Source organism: Oncorhynchus gorbuscha, linkage group LG02 (genome assembly GCF_021184085.1).
Source record: "Oncorhynchus gorbuscha isolate QuinsamMale2020 ecotype Even-year linkage group LG02, OgorEven_v1.0, whole genome shotgun sequence".
Classification (NCBI taxonomy): domain Eukaryota; kingdom Metazoa; phylum Chordata; class Actinopteri; order Salmoniformes; family Salmonidae; genus Oncorhynchus; species Oncorhynchus gorbuscha.
In genome coordinates this window covers 81,992,785-82,011,922 of record NC_060174.1, presented here as the reverse complement: position 1 = coordinate 82,011,922, position 19,138 = coordinate 81,992,785, and the positions used below count along the sequence as shown (strand labels likewise).

The 19,138-nt window shown below is 44.2% G+C and overlaps 1 protein-coding gene across 2 annotated transcripts in view; it reads right to left on the bottom strand.

Moving 5' to 3' along the window:
* Positions 1 to 19,138, bottom strand: part of LOC124010900 (rho GTPase-activating protein 7-like) — an 86,844-nt gene that overhangs the window by 13,318 nt on the left and 54,388 nt on the right. Inside the window, exons 1-6 of one of the 2 annotated variants that reach the window (XM_046323697.1) lie at positions 11,281 to 11,431; positions 3,082 to 3,153; positions 2,869 to 2,950; positions 2,644 to 2,707; positions 858 to 2,251; positions 565 to 738 (exon numbers count right to left, since the gene is read on the bottom strand). In XM_046323697.1, the coding sequence (XP_046179653.1) occupies positions 565 to 738; positions 858 to 2,251; positions 2,644 to 2,707; positions 2,869 to 2,950; positions 3,082 to 3,153; positions 11,281 to 11,293 (1,799 nt within the window). In that variant the 5' untranslated portion in view covers positions 11,294 to 11,431. Of the gene's footprint in view, positions 1 to 564; positions 739 to 857; positions 2,252 to 2,643; positions 2,708 to 2,868; positions 2,951 to 3,081; positions 3,154 to 11,280; positions 11,432 to 19,138 lie in introns of those variants that run through there. The other variant, XM_046323689.1, reaches the window with a different exon arrangement.

Below are 19,138 nucleotides of genomic sequence, written 5' to 3'. Positions count from 1 at the left end.
AAATTGTTTGGGATCCAAGCTCCCTTTAATTAAATAAGCACATGCCTGCCTCTTTCAAATCAATAAGAGAGGGAAGGCCTGGCACTTCACTTTTCCCAATGCCAGAAAGTAAAATTGTTTGGGAAAGCTCCCTTTAATTTACCAATAGACACACCCCTCTGAGAGCCAGATGGGAGTGTACACCACAGACCTTAACCAAAAAGGAGAAGCTGTCTATAATTTCTAAGCTGAAGGTCATACTTTGTCATTTCTTTCAGACGCTGAATTTTTTAAATATTCTTTATCGGCAGGAGGGTTTATTGCTCTTGAAGCATTCTGTGTTTTGTCTTGTGAGAGGCACGGCAAGGTTGCAGCTTCACATAAATAATAAATGAACCTCTGAACATGCTGCCTCTAATCATCCTCCTCTTCCCCTCCTCCATTCCTCCCCCTCCCCACCACCTTCCCCATCCTCTCCCTCATTGCTCTCCTCCTAATTTTGGTCATTCATCCCCTTCCGTACTTCCTTCTCCACACCCTTCCCCATACCATTCCATCTCTCCCTCTCCCCTTCCCCTTCCTTACCAGTTCCAGCCCTGCTTGCTAGATGGGGAGTACTTGTCCATGAGAGCAGTGAGTTTAAGCAGGGAGAGTTTCTGCAGAAGGTGCAGCTGAGTAACAGACTGGGCCTCGACTCCTGAGCTGCTGGGGGTAACTGATGGAAGACTCTGCTCGCTGGACCAGTGGTGCTGGCTCTGTCTGCATACATACACAACAGACAACAGAATGGCAGCCATATTAATGTGGGCTCAGAGAGGGGGTGATAGAGTAATAAAGACGTTTTAATGAGTACTCAGACCAGCTGACATTGATCTCACCTGATGCTACATGGTGGTGACTGTGCCTCAGGGTCATCTCCATCTACAAACTCCTTCTCAAGGTTCTCCTCATCCCCTTCACCCTCCCCCTCCATGGCTCCTGGCCCCAAATCCTCTGCCTCCTTGACTTCCAGGTGGATGTGATTGGAGGAGGACGAGGGGCAGGGCGAGGGTGTGGAGCGGCGGTTAGTCTCCGATTTACCGTCCTCCAACAGTTTGTCTGTCCAGGTGTTGACGAGCTGCTGCAGGCCGATGATACGCTCCATCACGCTGTCCAGCGCGGAGAAGACATCATCGTTTTCACTGATCTCCCCCGTCTCCGCCTCCCCATGATGCTCCACCTCCTGGCCAATCACCTGGCCTATTGGCACGTTGTCATAGATACTGACCCGGTGGTCCAATGAGGCTAGGGAGCTGCAGCAGGTGGAATCCTTGTCCTTGGCCGCTGCACATCCCCTGCTCCGTCTCCCGCGGTACCCGTGGAAACTCCCAGTTCTCCAGTTGATGGAGGTGTTGTCTATGGGCAACAGGAAGTTGTTGTGAGTGAGGGCTGTGGGGAATGTGCCTGGCTTGTGCCCCTGGGGGATCTGGAAGACCAGGCTCTCATGGTTATTTCTGTCGTTCTTGTAGTCCTGGTGCTCTCGGACTGGGTTTCTGTGGAGTCCCCCCTGGTGCTGTTCACGGACCCGGCAGTTGCTGCGTACTCTGGTGGTGGGGCTGGGGGTGCTGACAGTACTGCTGCTCTCTGAAGGGCTGGGGCTGCTGCTGCCCGAGTGGGGGGAAGAAGGTGAGGAGGAGGCCTGGCTGCCTGGACGGTCCCTATCCCTGTGCCGCAGGGTGGAGATATCCAGACACTGAAGCCGTCTCAGCCTGTGCTCGACATCCAGACTATCCTGGAGCACGGGGCCAGAGATGACCAGCCTGGCCCTGCTGAGGCCACTGTGGGTGGGGGAGTGGAGGTTGTACGTGCCCCTCAGACGCAGTTTTTCCATCTTCCTCAGCAGACTGGGGCCCTTCTTCCTGGGGGGCTTGTCAAGGAAGCGCTCCTCAGCGCTGCTAAAACTGGGCGTCTCACCCCCTGGGGAGGGGGGCCCGCTAAATGAAGTGTCTAGGGATGGGATCTTGTTGATGGAGGAGCAGCGAGAAGAGCTCCCGCTGGTCTCCTGGTCATCAATGGCCGTCTTGGGGCTCTCACAGCCCTCGCTCTCTGTGCTGCTGGTGCTATGGAGGGAGTAGACCTCGTGGTGGTCATTGGCGTCACACAGGGACATGCCCTGGCTGTCCGGTGAATGTAGGAAGCCCATTCCCTCCAGGCGACGCCAGCGCCTTGTTCGCCTCTCATAGGCCCATTTTGTGCTGATGGCACAGGGCTCCTCGTCCTCTGACCCCTCCCCCTGAGAATCACAAGCAGACAATCAAGATGCTGTATAAGAAGCCATGTAGCAACAAAAAAACAAGGCCATCTATTTCTGGACATCGTGTAACTCTTCAGAGACATCTTTCACAAAGACTGCTACATTCTGAGATAACTAGACTGAGAAAATTATTATGCAACATTATTAATTCTAGATGAGTTTCTGCCCTAATTATTTTCGCTTTCGCCTCACTTTCTCAAACAGAGACTCATGAAGTTAGCTCCACCAACCCTCAAAACTCTATCTATCCAGCCATCAATATCAGTGGAAATGAAAGCGATAAATGCTAACGAGGAGCTTTTCCTCTGGTTCCTCCGGCGGCTCTGACAGAGTTGCCATGTTGGTGTTCCATGGTGTTCACTCTCACTCACCCGTCTTTTTGATCTGCCCAGCTCCAACCTCAGCTCCACACATTTGTTTAAAGTGCTTAATCTCCTGGAAGCAGAGAGGCATGGCGGTTAAACAAACACAGCAGCATGAGACCCACTCCCAACACAGACTCTCTCTCTCTCTCTCTTTCTATTTTTCTCTCTCACACACTCTCTATATGAGGAGGTGCTGGTGAGGAGAGAGTGGATGGAAAGTCTAGCTCTCACCTGCAGAGGGAATCTAGCGCGTCCTTATCCAGGAAACCATGATCACTCTTTACCCAGTCTATAGCAATGGGGAACCTGCAATCTGAAAGGCAAACAAGGCAAATGAAAGTATGATATGACACTGTTTGCTATGGATCAGCAAACATGTGGATGTGGTTTGTACTGTAATAGATTGTGCTTGATGGCTTGAGAGAATTCGTATTTAGTATTTACCTTTGTATAATTGCACGTACTGGGGGAAGCCGGCCGCTCTCAGCCAATCGCAAGCCTCCTTTGCTTCGATCTCTGCAAACAAAAACAATATTCAAATTCAATTAAGGTCATTAGTCTCCCAAGGGCACAGCGGTCTAAGGCACTGATCAGTGCTAGAGGCGTCACTACAGATCCAGGTTCGATCCCGGGCTGAGTTGCAGTGTCGCAGCCGGCCACGATGGCGAACAATTGGCCCAGCATCGTCAGGGTTAGGGGAGGGTTTGGCCAGCTAGGATGTCCTTGTCCCATCGCGCTCTAGCGACTCCTTATGGCGGCTGGGTGCATGCACGCTGGCTTCGGTCGCCAGCTCTACGCTGCTTCCTCCGACAAATTGGTGCGGCTGGCTTCCGGGTTAAGCGAGCAGTGTGTCAAGAAGCAGTGCTGCTTGGCACAGTCATGTTTCGGAAGACGCATGGCTCTCGACCTTCGCCTCTCCCGATTCCGCACAGGAGTTGCAGCGATCGGACCAGACTGTAACTACCAATTGGATATCACGAAAATTGGGAAGAAAAAGGGGCAAAAAAATATATATATAATAATTTCTGGCCGGTCCATTTTAATAAGATTTTTGCACTTTAGTTACATTCGCAAAAATATTGCGGGCAAAAATTAAAGTAACACTCATGTTGCTCTCATCTCTGAGAGGGTATCCGTTAAAGCTGGAATCCTTAATAGTTAATCTGCCATATATCCGTTTGAGATATTACAACAACAAAGAAGTTACTTCAAGCAACAAATACTGTTTTCCTTCTGACATAATTGCACGCACAATTATTTTTCCCTTGATGCAGGGAGCTCCCCAAAGCTCCCCACCTCTGTTTGTCAACAAAAAAACAACAATAACAACGGCCGTAGAGCGGACAGTGGTGCAGTTTTGCCCTACTGTGGATTCCATATTTAAGTGGCTTTTTGGGAGAGGCCAGCCTAATTGCTCCTAATTGGCTAACGGTGGTGTATGCGTGTCAGACACAGAAAAGGCAGGTAAGCATTCGTCAGTCCCTTCTGCCCCACACAGCCTTTCATGTCCCCTCTGTTCAGGTTCCACCCATCTGCCTACTCCCACCATTAACACAGCATCTGCTAACTCCCACCATTAACACAGCATCTGCTAACTCCCACCATTAACACAGCACTCCCACCATTAACACAGCATCTGCTAACTCCCACCATTAACACAGCATCTGCTAACTCCCCCACCATTACTCCCACCATTAACAGCATCTGCTAACTCCCACCATTAACACAGCATCTGCTAACTCCCACTATTAACACAGCATCTGCTAACTCCCACTATTAACACAGCATCTGCTAACTCCCACTATTAACACAGCATCTGCTAACTCCCACCATTAACACAGCATCTGCTAACTCCCACTATTAACACAGCATCTGCTAACTCCCACCATTAACACAGCATCTGCTAACTCCCACTATTAACACAGCATCTGCTAACTCCCACTATTAACACAGCATCTGCTAACTCCCACCATTAACACAGCATCTGCTAACTCCCACCATTAACACAGCATCTGCTAACTCCCACTATTAACACAGCATCTACTAACACAGCATCTGCTAACTCCCACCATTAACACATCATCTGCTAACACAGCATCTGCTAACTCCCACCATTAACACAGCATCTGCTAACACATTATCAGCTAACTCCCACCATTAACACAGCATTGTCAGCGACAGATGAAGGAAAGAAGCACACTCTTTCTTTGAACTTGCTGGTAATTCCATGAAACCCAGAGAGGGAATGAGAAAATTAAAGGGAACAAGAGAGAACGATAAAGAGAGTGATAAAATGAAAAGAAAGAACAAGAGAGTTCTTGGAATAAGGTGTCTTTTTCCCAGGCCGTGGGGGTCAGGCGAAGACAGCTGGAGGTTGAGCTACACAGAGCAGATGGCTGAGATATGTAAACAGGGGGAAAATTAACTGCGAACATCAGTCATCACAAGACCCCTCTGACGCAGGGAATAAGAACTCTACTGGTCGGACCAGGGTTCATCATATCAACAGCTAGGACAGATCACTAACTGTTAGTGTTGGAGGATGATGACTTCTGTTCCTGTCTCAGTGCGGGGTTGGATGGGGACGAGGTGGGGTGGGATGACTTCTGTTCCTGTCTCAGTGTGGGGTTGGATGGGGACGAGGTGGGGTGGGATGACTTCTGTTCCTGTCTCAGTGTGGGGTTGGATGGGGACGAGGTGGGGTGTGATGACTTCTGTTCCTGTCTCAGTGTGGGGTTGGATGGGGACGAGGTGGGGTGGCATGACTTCTGTTCCTGTCTCAGTGTGGGGTTGGATAGGGACGAGTTGGGGTGGGATGACTTCTGTTCCTGTCTCAGTGTGGGGTTGGATGGGGACGAGGTGGGGTGACTTTTGCGAGAGGATCAGCTGTACCTGCTGAAGTATCACATAGTTTAAAATAACTGTGACTGAGGCTCTAAATCCAGGGGTATCTGAATGTGCCTGTCAGGCAGGTCAAATTAAGCCTATGGTGCCAGACACAGAAAAGGCAGGTAAGCATACGGTGCCTTGCGAAAGTATTTGGCCCCCTTGAACTTTGCGACCTTTTGCCACATTTCAGGCTTCAAACATAAAGATATAAAACTGTATTTTTTTGTGAAGAATCAACAACAAGTGGGACACAATCATGAAGTGGAACGACATTTATTGGATATTTCAAACTTTTGTAACAAATCAAAAACTGAAAAATTGGGCGTGCAAAATTATTCAGCCCCTTTACTTTCAGTGCAGCAAACTCTCTCCAGAAGTTCAGTGAGGATCTCTGAATGATCCAATGTTGACCTAAATGACTAATGATGATAAATAAAATCCACCTGTGTGTAATCAAGTCTCCGTATAAATGCACCTGCACTGTGATAGTCTCAGAGGTCCGTTAAAAGCGCAGAGAGCATCATGAAGAACAAGGAACACACCAGGCAGGTCCGAGATACTGTTGTGAAGAAGTTTAAAGCCGGATTTGGATACAAAAAGATTTCCCAAGCTTTAAATATCCCAAGGAGCACTGTGCAAGCGATAATATTGAAATGGAAGGAGTGTAAGTCGCTCTGGATAAGAGCGTCTGCTAAATGACTTAAATGTAAATGTATGTAATGAGTGTCAGACCACTGCAAATCTACCAAGACCTGGCCATCCCTCTAAACTTTCAGCTCATTCAAGGAGAAGACTGATCAGAGATGCAGCCAAGAGGCCCATGATCACTCTGGATGAACTGCAGAGATCTACAGCTGAGGTGGGACACTCTGTCCATAGGACAACAATCAGTCGTATATTGCACAAATCTGGCCTTTATGGAAGAGTGGCAAGAAGAAAGCCATTTCTTAAAGATATCCATAAAAAGTGTCGTTTAAAGTTTGCCACAAGCCACCTGGGAGACACACCAAACATGTGGGAGAAGGTGCTCTGGTCAGATTAAACCAAAATTGAACTTTTTGGCAACAATGCAAAACGTTATGTTTGGCGTAAAAGCAACACAGCTCATCACCCTGAGCACACTATCCCCACTGTCAAACATGGTGGTGGCAGCATCATGGTTGGGCCTGCTTTTCTTCAGCAGGGACAGGGAAGATGGTTAAAATTGATGGGAAGATGGATGGAGCCAAATACAGGACCATTCTGGATAAAACCTGATGGAGTCTGCAAAAGACCTGAGACTGGGACGGAGATTTGTCTTCCAACAAGACAATGATCCAAAACATAAAGCAAAATCTACAATGGAATGGTACAAAAATATACATATCCAGGTGTTAGAATGGCCAAGTCAAAGTCCAGACCTGAATCCAATCGAGAATTTGTGGAAAGAACTGAAAACTGCGGTTCACAAATGCTCTCCATCCAACCTCACTGAGCTCGAGCTGTTTTGCAAGGAGGAATGGGAAAAATTTCAGTCTCTCGATGTGCAAAACTGATAGAGACATACCCCAAGCGACTTACAGCTGTAATCGCAGCAAAAGGTGGCGCTACAAAGTATTAACTTAAGGGGGCTGAATCATTTTGCACGCCCAATTTTTCCGTTTTTGATTTGTTAAAAAAGTTTGAAATATCCAATAAATGTCGTTCCACTTCATGATTGTGTCCCACTTGTTGTTGATTCTTCACAAAAAAAATACAGTTTTATATCTTTATGCTTGAAGCCTGAAATGTGGCAAAAGGTTGCAAAGTTCAAGGGGGCCGAATACTTTCGCAAGGCACTGTATGTTGTTACCTCCCTATTCATAACATCCTGCACTGAAATGTAACTACACTGCTAGCTACCCACACAAGCGGTCAGAATGACATCACAGGGCTGAAAAAGGCCTAAAACAGTTTGGCCAAAAAGGTAAATTATGGCCAGAAATAGTGTTTTTGGCATAGGGGATTTTACCAATGAACTTCACAGCGCCTACTGCAATTCATGCACTCATCACTGTTCCACCACTGTATGCGCTGTGCATGACTGTTATACAATCATGGTTATATCAGACATCCAATTTTAATAAGGCCAAGCAGAGAAAGGCTCTTCCTTTTCCAAATATCTCAGGCCGCGTTGGAGGAAGTTGTGCTTTTGGCCTCTGGGTTCTGATAAGAGATGTATGCCCTCGATTAGACCGCTCCCTCCCTCGCAGTGCCACTAAGTCGGAGGAGCATGTTTCAGTGGTCTGAGAGGACCGTGATAATGGTGCTACATTGTGTGTGTGTGTGTGTGTGTGTGTGTGTGTGTGTGTGTGTGTGTGTGTGTGTGTGTGTGTGTGTGTGTGTGTGTGTGTGTGTGTGTGTGTGTGTGTGTGTGTGTGTGTGTGTGTGTGTGTGTGTGTGTGTGTGATGTGTGCAGGTAGCAACGACAGCAGTATAGTGATTAAGGGGTCTCCACCTCAGGCCAGCCTTGACTCAGCCTTCAAGCTGCCTCCCAGAGTGGCATCCCAGCACACACTCAACACACACTACACACAGTCACTCAATGCCTGGAGTCACCTTATAAAGTGCTACTACTGTGTGATTCTCCAGGCCTAGAGGCCTAACTGTACTTCTCCAGAATCCCAACGCCTCTATGAATGGATAGACACAAGAAAAGCATCTCGAAGCCATTGTGTGATATGAGAACATCTCTGCTCTGACAGCTTACATGGTTCTGATCTTCAATGTCCCTCCAGAGATCTTAGACTTAGATTCGACAGTCTCAGTGGAATGCAAATACAGCAGTCCTCTGCTTTTAACTGGGATGGCAAGTGTCAAGTGAGGTGTAGAAGCGTTTTGAAAACCTCAAATGTCTCTGAACTTGAGTTGAGAACTGTAACTTTGAGTGCTAGGGATGTGGCCTGGTTAGATGTTTAACCATGTCAGAGATGAATGTACAGAATGTATATGTTCTGACATATGACCAACCTTTGACCTTTGAATGTAAACCGGAAGCTTGTTTGCTGAAGAGCCCATAAGTCATGGAACAGATAGAAAAGAACAAAACAAAACAGAATGGACAGAACGCTGGCTGTTTGACGTAAATTCTCAGAACCTTTGTCGACAGTTCTAACCAGCAACGTAAATTCTCCTTTTAATTCTCTATTGTTGTTATGACACAACCAGCGGTCTGGTCTCAGAGAAAGTAGTATAATAATGTAAGCCCTCCAGGATGTTTGATAGGTTACGTCATCCAAATCGTATGATATTGTACAACAGGGTAAGATGTATGATACTATACGTTCTCTAATTCGTGTGGTATTGTACAACCCACTCTGTAAATTCGATCCACTTTTAGAGTATATTATTCCAAACAATGTCTTAAAATGAACTAAATCAAAAAGGGTATTCATATAAATATTTATAGGGTTTCATAAATGAATAGAAAAATGTGTATTTCAGAATCCAGACATATTCCATATTTTAGAGCACACTCACTATAAGGAGTATAATGACATCAATATGTTGTGTCTATCATGTATGGTTCACAGATCATAGAGTCTTACAGGAGACATGTATAGGTCTAAAAAGGGCCTACAATTGCCACGTTCATTATGATTTTCTCCAAAATGGTTTGTGATATAAATGTAAAAAGCATGTCAAACACCCTTCCTCCCAATTAAGTTTCTGTGTGAGAATTGCCCATAGATGCTCGATGAATCACAAATTCACTTAGCAGTTATATCCACCCGTTGATCATTCCCATCATATTTGGGTCCAGTTAGCTCTCCCATGTACTGTATGACACAAACTGACACTGAGTCAGAAAATCAGAGTTCATATGGAAAAAGTAACAATGATTGTCACACAATAACTAATCCCACTTAACATTTTGAGTGAGCAAAACATCTAGAGTGTCAAGTTAGTCACACAGCACCACAGTGCTGCCTAATCATTCCATCCACACCAGCCCTTGCTAGGCATAGCCCGTTGCATTACTCCCCTGCCAAAGTTGGTATAACTGTTCCTGCGCTCGCCTGTGCAATGTTGCTTCTGGTTGCTAACAACAGTCCGTGTGATCCACTCATGCCAATGGAAAGAGAGTCAGAGGGATTTTCACTGCTAAAGTTAGAGAATTATAACTACTCAGAATACAGAAAATATAATTAGTGGAAAAAAAGTATTCTAAGAAATACTAGACACAAATGAACAGGTAAATCTCAACTGAACCTTTCCAGAGGACCATCTGCAAATGAGCCAAATTTATGTCTGAGTCTGCCTTCCATCACTATGAATCATGTTGACTGGGTGGAAATACTTTGCATCTAATTGTCAAGTAGAACTATGCAAATGACAAGAAGCCAAATCTTAAATGGTGAAATACAACAGTTAGTTGATTTAGAGACCAAATACTCTAATCCATTGTAATGACTGAATGTCTGGTTCCTGTGAAAAGCAAACACCATGGGGAAAAAACAGAGGTGCTAAGCCTTTTATCTCTGATTTCAAAGCAGCTGGTTTACTATCATTTCTCCTAGTTCATCAAATGTATTAACTACAAATTGTACACTAGATAATGTGATACAACCAAATATTTGTTGGTGTCCATTACTGGGCGTTACAGGGAAGCCACATACAAACCACCGCCAGAGATGTTTTAACTAACCTGTTCTTGGTAATACTTACTTTTTCACTGAATCGAGAATGAAGAATCTTAGAAATGTCATTTTTCAGTTGCAGGTGGGTCTATAATAACCATTGAACATTCAGGAAGATATTAAATCCATGTTTTGGTAACACTGTGTGATGCTCTGTTATCTACTTCTACACATGGCCATGGCCGTGTCGCATAGAAACGACTAGTTCCTGCTAAAATGCTGGGAAATGCTAGATGTGCGGCAGCTAAGAGGGCGAGGATCCTCCTGGGGCGGTACAAAACATGGATTTAATATCTTTCTGAATTTTCGCTGGTGTTTGTAGAACTACCTGCAACTGACATTTCTATACTACGAAGAAAGTATTGCCAAGAACAGGTTAGTTGAATAATCTATGGCGGCGGTGTGTGTGGTGCTTTCCTGTAACGCTCAGTAACAGACATCAACAAATCTTTGGTTGTATCACATTATCTAGCGTACAATTTGTATCTACTAATTTTGAAGCCTGAACCCATTTAGACCTTAGTGCTAGGAATATGTATGCAGCAAGCAACAAATCCATTATATTTCATACTCTAACATTATAACTGACATTAATTTCAACAATTTATAGGCACCTGCATGAAGAATACAATAAAACACTCTCCCACGTAACATTCAAACCTTCAGGCCAGAAATAAATATTATTTTTGTACTCTGTAGGTCTACATTCTTAAGGTGTTATTTGAATATTTTATGTTGACCTTCTTTATAGTACACATTTTCTCAATTATATAGTGAACAGAAACATAAGTTTTGAATCTATGCCAAAACAGTCAACATTGTTCATTTAAATAAGTATATTTTAAAAGCCTGTTGCTTTGTGATACAAAGCAACATGATATAGGCTTCCATATGTATTAGACAAGAGACGGAAGCTCGTGTGGTGGTACCTAACGCCTCATATCATCTGAACTCCTCACCTCATCTTGAGCATCAGCCATGAACGTCACAGCTAGTGGCTCTCTGAATATGTTAAAACATCTGCATTGATATTTGTCACTGTCCTAGAATTTGTTATACTATTACTGAAGTAAACACAATAAAAGTTGTTACTTACTTGTAATCAACATGATGCTGTAATGTTGTCATATATTTAACTATTTTAAAGAATGAGGAAACTACTCACTCAAAAAATAAATACAAATGATACAAATGAACTCTTAAACCAATATTGAAGACAAGTCCAGTTCTCTTGGTCATTTAGGGCATCATAGTGAAATCAGTAAAGCGTTTCCACTTTCCAGCCGCCTTTCCCTCCCCTGCCTGGACCATACCAACTGCACTTAACGCTCACCCGAGGGGGAAGGTTTCAAAATGATATCATGGATGACCAAGGCTGTTGACTTTGAAAGCATGCCATGGTATTCCTAATTTATTTAACACACTGTGACAACTAGTAGAAATGTAACATCTGATATAAAACATTCATTTTAAATAAGCTAAAGTATCCCCTCCTCCCTTAAGAGAGTGTGGTTGATCCCATGATGTTGCCTTGTGACCCTGGTTTTAATCTCTATGGAGTGACCAGACAGACATTTCCAAACCTCAGACTCCGGTCATGAGGGGATATTTTCCCTGTATAGTCAGACTTGATAGTTAAAATTAGACGTAGCAGACATTAATCAGCCCATCAAGGTAAACAATGAAAAACTCTAAGACAAGAACAGGGTGAATTTCCCTCCCCACAGGCTACATATGGGCATGTATTTTTATGTAATACTGAACAATGTGTGTTTTATTTTATTCCCTCCAATATCCAGATGCCACATTTCCTACACATGATTAAAATGATTAATATTGACACTGTCTTTTCTGATCCTACTACAAAAACAATCAACCCATTTTTGTCATTCGAGCTCACTCAGGCACACATTCAGACATTTGACAATAAATGTACCTTGAAAGTCAAATTATTCCCTTACGGTATCTATCTCTAAAACACCAACAAACACCATGTGGTCCGACCCTCTCCTGAAGCCCCTATCACATCATCTTGTAAAAGGCGGCCATTGTTTCAAAGCAGCAATGGACAATGAAAACTCTAATGATGACCCTTAAAGCACCATGGATGATGACAGAAACCTGCGGTGCTAATAGTTCTCCACTCCAAGGCTTCATCAGGATTCATTCCTAGGTAAGTCATTAGTGGTAATAGGTTCCATTTACAGTGTAGGTGTTTGATTAGGATCTTTTCAATGTGAAAACCCTTGGAGAGGTCCACCGCTTCGCTGCATTAATTCACAGTTGAACGAAAGATGGAAAGAAATGTAAACAGCTATTGATGTTCACACAAGAGCGAAGATACAGGACTCCTTAGCAACCTTCCTGGAGCGCTTAGCTTTATAATAAAACCTGGGTCCTGAGGCTGCTGCAGCACCCCCTGAAGAATCGGAATGAATAAAAAATGATTCACAAATGTAGTGCACTGGGCCTTTACTAGTCCTGTATTAGTGGACCGATATAGCCTTCGGAACCCCCCCCCCACCCCCAACTATCTTAAAGCGGCTCTGTGTCATAGTCTATCACAATGCAGACTTAAGTTTAGTTTTTTTCCCTCCAGAATTTGAAAATGCTTCTGATTCGTGTCTATGTAATAAAGGGTAACACTTTACTTGACACCCAGCGTCCTAAAACGTTATGACACCCAGCGTCCTAAAACGTTATGACACCCAGCGTCCTAAAACGTTATGACACCCAGCGTCCTAAAACGTTATGACACCCAGCGTCCTAAGACATTATGACACCCAGCGTCCTAAGACGTTATGACACCCAGCGTCCTAAGACGTTGTGACACCCAGCGCCCTAAAACGTTATGACACCCAGCGTCCTAAGACATTATGACACCCAGCGTCCTAAGACATTATGACACCCAGCGTCCTAAGACGTTGTGACACCCAGCACCCTAAACCGTTATGACACCCAGCGTCCTAAGACGTTATGACACCCAGCGTCCTAAGACATTATGACACCCAGCGTCCTAAGACGTTATGACACCCAGCGTCCTAAGACGTTATGACACCCAGCGTCCTAAGACGTTATGACACCCAGCGTCCTAAGACGTTATGACACCCAGCGTCCTAAGACATTATGACACCCAGCGTCCTAAGACGTTATGACACCCAGCGTCCTAAGACGTTATGACACCCAGCGTCCTAAGACGTTATGACACCCAGCGTCCTAAGACGTTATGACACCCAGCGTCCTAAAACATTATGACACCCAGCGTCCTAAAACGTTATGACACCCAGCGTCCTAAGACGTTATGACACCCAGCGTCCTAAGACGTTATGACACCCAGCGTCCTAAGACGTTATGACACCCAGCGTCCTAAAACGTTATGACACCCAGCGTCCTAAGACGTTGTGACACCCAGCGTCCTAAAACGTTATGACACCCAGCTTCCTAAGACGTTATGACACCCAGCGTCCTAAGACGTTGTGACACCCAGCGTCCTAAGACGTTGTGACACCCAGCGTCCTAAGACGTTGTGACACCCAGCGTCCTAAGACGTTGTGACACCCAGCGTCCTAAGACGTTGTGACACCCAGCGTCCTAAGACGTTATGACACCCAGCGTCCTAAGACGTTGTGACACCCAGCGCCCTAAGACGTTATGACACCCAGCGTCCTAAGACGTGATGACACCCAGCGTCCTAAAATGTTATGACACCCAGCGTCCTAAAACGTTATGACACCCAGCGTCCTAAGACGTTATGACACCCAGCGTCCTAAGACGTTGTGACACCCAGCGTCCTAAAACGTTATGACACCCAGCGCCCTAAGACGTTATGACACCCAGCGTCCTAAGACGTTATGACACCCAGCGTCCTAAGACGTTGTGACACCCAGCGTCCTAAAACGTTATGACACCCAGCGTCCTAAGACGTTATGACACCCAGCGTCCTAAGACGTTGTGACACCCAGTGTCCTAAGACGTTATGACACCCAGCGTCCTAAGACGTTGTGACACCCAGTGTCCTAAGACGTTGTGACACCCAGCGTCCTAAGACGTTATGACACCCAGCGTCCTAAAACATTATGACACCCAGCGTCCTAAGACGTTGTGACACCCAGCGTCCTAAAACATTATGACACCCAGCGTCCTAAGACGTTGTGACACCCAGCGTCCTAAAACATTATGACACCCAGCGTCCTAAGACGTTGTGACACCCAGCGTCCTAAGACGTTGTGACACCCAGCGCCCTAAGACGTTATGACACCCAGCGTCCTAAGACGTCCAACAGCTATGTCATAACAGCTGACATAACATGTCAATATGTTACAAGATGGTCATAACACTGTCATGAGACATATTTACACCTGTTGTGACATATATTGTGTTATTTTAGGGCTGGTTATGATGTCTACATAAACCCACCACACAAGGCAGAACATTCCGTTACACCATAGCCTACCTGTCAACAGTATGTTTACGTTGTGTAACATTTTTATATAACATTGACCATATTAAATTATCACTGTAATTGCACACACATTGATGTCAGACATGCACCTTCCCCAGTGATCTGTTGCTGATTTCAGGAGCAGAACAAGAACACTCTTTTGACTGATGACTGACATAAGGCCATGTACGTGATAGGTCTATCTGGCTTATATGATTATGAAGTTCATAATGCTTCTTGACAATGTCATGAAGTATTATTTTTAGCCCAAGTAAAGTGACAGGATGGTCATAGAACTTCTTGACAGTTTCATAAAGTGTATTTTCTTAGTCCAAGTAAAGTGACACAGGATGGTCATAATGACAGTGTCATAAAGTATATGTTAAATATGTTACTTAAAATATGATGAAAAATTACATTAAAAAACAAAGGATTTAAGAGACAAACTTTCAAATTAAACTAAACTTCTCAGCAGGGAAAGAACACATTTGAATAGATGTGGGTTTTGACACGCCTATGTAGATTTCGTAACCAGCCATAAAATAACACAATATATGTCACAACAGGTGTAACTATATGGGTCATGACAGTGTTATGATCATATTATGACCAGGTTATGACAAGTTACATCAGCTGTTGTGACCTATGACATGATTATGACAGTGTCATGAAGTGTTATGACCAGGTTATGACAAGTTACATCAGCTGTTATGACCTATGACATGATTATGACAGTGTCATGAAGTGTTATGACCAGGTTATGACAAGTTACATCAGCTGTTATGACCTATGACATGATTATGACAGTGTCATGAAGTGTTATGACCAGGTTATGACAAGTTACATCAGCTGTTATGACCTATGACATGGTTATGACAGTGTCATGAAGTGTTATGACCAGGTTATGACAAGTTACATCAGCTGTTATGACCTATGACATGATTATGACAGTGTCATGAAGTGTTATGACCAGGTTATGACAAGTTACATCAGCTGTTATGACCTATGACATGATTATGACAGTGTCATGAAGTGTTATGACCAGGTTATGACAAGTTACATCAGCTGTTATGACCTATGACATGATTATGACAGTGTCATGAAGTGTTATGACACTGGGTGTCAAGTGAAGTGTTACCTAATAAAGTAATTGCATGGAAGTACCATTCATAATACATGGTTGAGGTCTGCACTGCAGCCCTTCTCCCATCACACAGTCTGCTTTCATTCTATACCTAATACACTATATTAAACATATTTGCTACTCTTGAATAGTTTGAGTTCTGTAGATGTTTTGAAGCTTGCTGTTATGTAAAAGATATTATGACATCGTGGGCTTTCTTCCTGAGGACCACAACTCCTACATACTGAAGTGATAGGGATTAACAAGGATGAAAGGATTGCTGCTGCTGATATTAAAGTCTCTCTCTCTCTCCCATCAAATCAAACATAACCATGATGACAGTCTGAAGTCAAGTAGCACCTTGACAACGCAGATCTTTTTCTAAATGCACTATGTACAGTCAGCTTGCCTTACAATAAATGCACATCACAGAGAAATTGGCATATTGAGACATGGAACCAGTCTGGAACTAAAGAAACCACATTGAATACAATGACAAAGATCATTCCACATCTTCTCACTTTACAATATGAGCTTGGACAATAGTATCTTTCTCCAAGCCATCATTCCTAGAAATGACGTAATCAGCATTAGAATCTTTGGGTTGATGAAATGATGTTACTCCAACAGCTGTGGCAGACCGGCCAGTAGCCATCGCCTCTGTTCTATTGTCTGGTTTTTATTACAGCTCCAAAGTATTTACAATGACTGTGATTATGGCTAATAGCCCAGCCTCTGTATTGGAAACTGTTAGATCCATCCATGAGACTGCTCTAAAGCAACACTAGTGACATGTAGGTAGGTTTAATACAAAGCGACATACAGTACGTCCTAGTGTCGTCTGTGAGAAGGACAAAAGGACGTGCATGTGTGTGGTTACTGCATGTGAAAGTTAAAGGACAAGTTACCCTGTCCTCTTTTGTGTGCTAGGCCATAAAACCGAGAGGCTCACTTAGGCCTGACCTCTGCGCTTGGCAACTGCTGATCTGTTTTCCCCTGGTCACTGTTTTCTAAGATTACACAAGAACACACTTCCTTTTCCCAAGCAAGTTCAGGAGGGCGTCAGAATAGGAAGAATTCAGCCCCGCTCCCACGGGAGTGTGTGTATGTGTGTGGTTATGAGAGTGTTTACTCTCATGAGCTTTGTTTTTTATTTGTGTTTACTGTGTGCACTTTTGATTGATGTGTGTTGATTTGTGTGTGTGTGTGTGTGTGAGTCTGCGTGTGTGTATTTCTGTCTGTAATCTGAGTTGAGCCTCTGATCTTAAGGCTGGTATTTCCGATGCTGCAGGAAGTGCTCTCTCTGTCTGTAGAACTGTGTCCCCTTCCACTCACCACCATCTCCACTGACTGTACTGCAGCTCCAGTGGTAGCCAGGTCCCTATTTCTCCATCTAGCCTCTGTGAACAAAACAACCTGTCCTGAACACACTGGGAGCCTCTGTACTGGAACCAGCAAGCACGGAGCACACTCACTGACACACTCACTGACAACCCATCCTTGCTAAAAAATGACTTCTATCTTTAGCAGAAATATTTTATCAAAAGGTTAGAAAATAATACTACAATATTTTTGCCTCTTTGTATACCCTTTAGGGACAGGGGTGGCGGTGTGGAATGAAGCCTGTGAAAATAATTAATGCATTTGACATGGAAACTGGAAATTGCATAGATGACCTCTATAAAGGTAATACCAAACTCATGAAAGGCCCTGGTCTACCCTGCATTGCCCTGCCAGTGTCTGAATGTTATTATATAATAGTGGTGAGTTTTCAGGGCCTGTTTGTCTCTGGCTGTACTAAATATAATTGCCATAGAGCTCAGAGCTTTGGCTACAGTAGGCCAGACTCTGTCACAGGCTAAGCAACAGGGCCAGCCCCCGAAATGAGCCTCCGACGAGCTACAGAATCAATTAAGTGGGGACATAATTAGAGCTGTGCTTTATTAGTACTTAAGAATGATCTGCAGCGCAGAGTAATGGAGCATCCATGTACAGTTCATTTGGAAGGAATCTTTATCAGGACACTGTTGAGCCTATGGCTGCTATGTTGTCTGACTACAGATCTGTGTTTAGTTGTCTTTGCATAACTCGGCCATTGAACATAATTAAATGGAACAGTTCAGCGAACACGGTTGAGTTGGTCTATGTCTATCTATTTCATATTTGTTATATCTGTCAAATGTTTATATTGCATGATGTTGATCTTGACTATTGGATTTGGTGGTGTCTTATGCAATTATGTTGAAATGTTATTGCTTTATTTAGAGTTATGTTCTGGTCCTGTTCTGAGGAGATCCCGTACAGTAATATTTAAAACAGAGGACATGTCAGAAAGATTTTCCTGTAATAGAAAACCCAACGTTGTTTATTTAAGTTGATTGCCCTGAGGGCAGGACCCCCCCCCCCCCCCCCACCCCCAATCTCCTCCATCTTAAACACAGGCTGAAACAAATATGGGGGGGGGTGTACATTCCATGGTTGGGTAAAAAATGATCAACAGACAAGCAATGTAACCCACTTAACTTTGATGTTAAGGTATTCACACGTGTGTGTGTTTAGCATGTGTACTTGTTTAGGTAACGTATATGAAGTGTGCACTTCTTACATGACGTGTGTAAATGTTGACATACATTATGAAGTGTGTACAGCACTTACTGATGTAGTGGAAAGCCAGGGCATCATGCAGGCTAAAGGTCACAACATTCCCGAGTGGGGTTCCGGAGCCTTCCCATCAGAATATCCCAGTCCCACGCCATCCCACATTCTGTCTCCAAGCCACCGACCTAAAATAGCATCTCTGATCCGTCCAGCTTGTTGTCCATCCATCCAGGAAATGTTCAAGCTGTGATGTACATTGGCCAGTTCTCTCTGATATTGGCCAGTTCTCTCTGATCCCCTTGCCTTCCTCTGTGTTTCACATGGGTTTAGCTAAAGCCATCACATGGAATTACGCTCCATTGACATGGTCTTTAGTGTCTAAATCCAGAGCTCTGACATTTATTCAAATGGAGTTTGTCTATATTCACTGACTGTACCACGAAACTAGATATTCAAGCAGCTGCTTGTTGTCGCTGATGACTCCAATTTGAACCCTAACTTCGGTTTGAACCCTGAAACAGTAAAGTAGGCTACACACAGTAAAGCATGAGCTAAAATATGTCAACAAATAAAAATGTAGTATTGCTTTACCTAGGTAAAGAAGCGAAGGAATGCTGGATTATAATATCATTTTGACACGTCTATGACGTTGAATGTCCAATAGAAATCAGTCTCAAAGTGCTTTCTTAATTACAGCTGGAGAAGCCCATTCAATCATGCAGGTGTGGAGATTGTTGCGCCCGCCAAGGTCAGTGTTCATCTGCTTTGCTTGGGTAAAGAAAGACGTCCCCA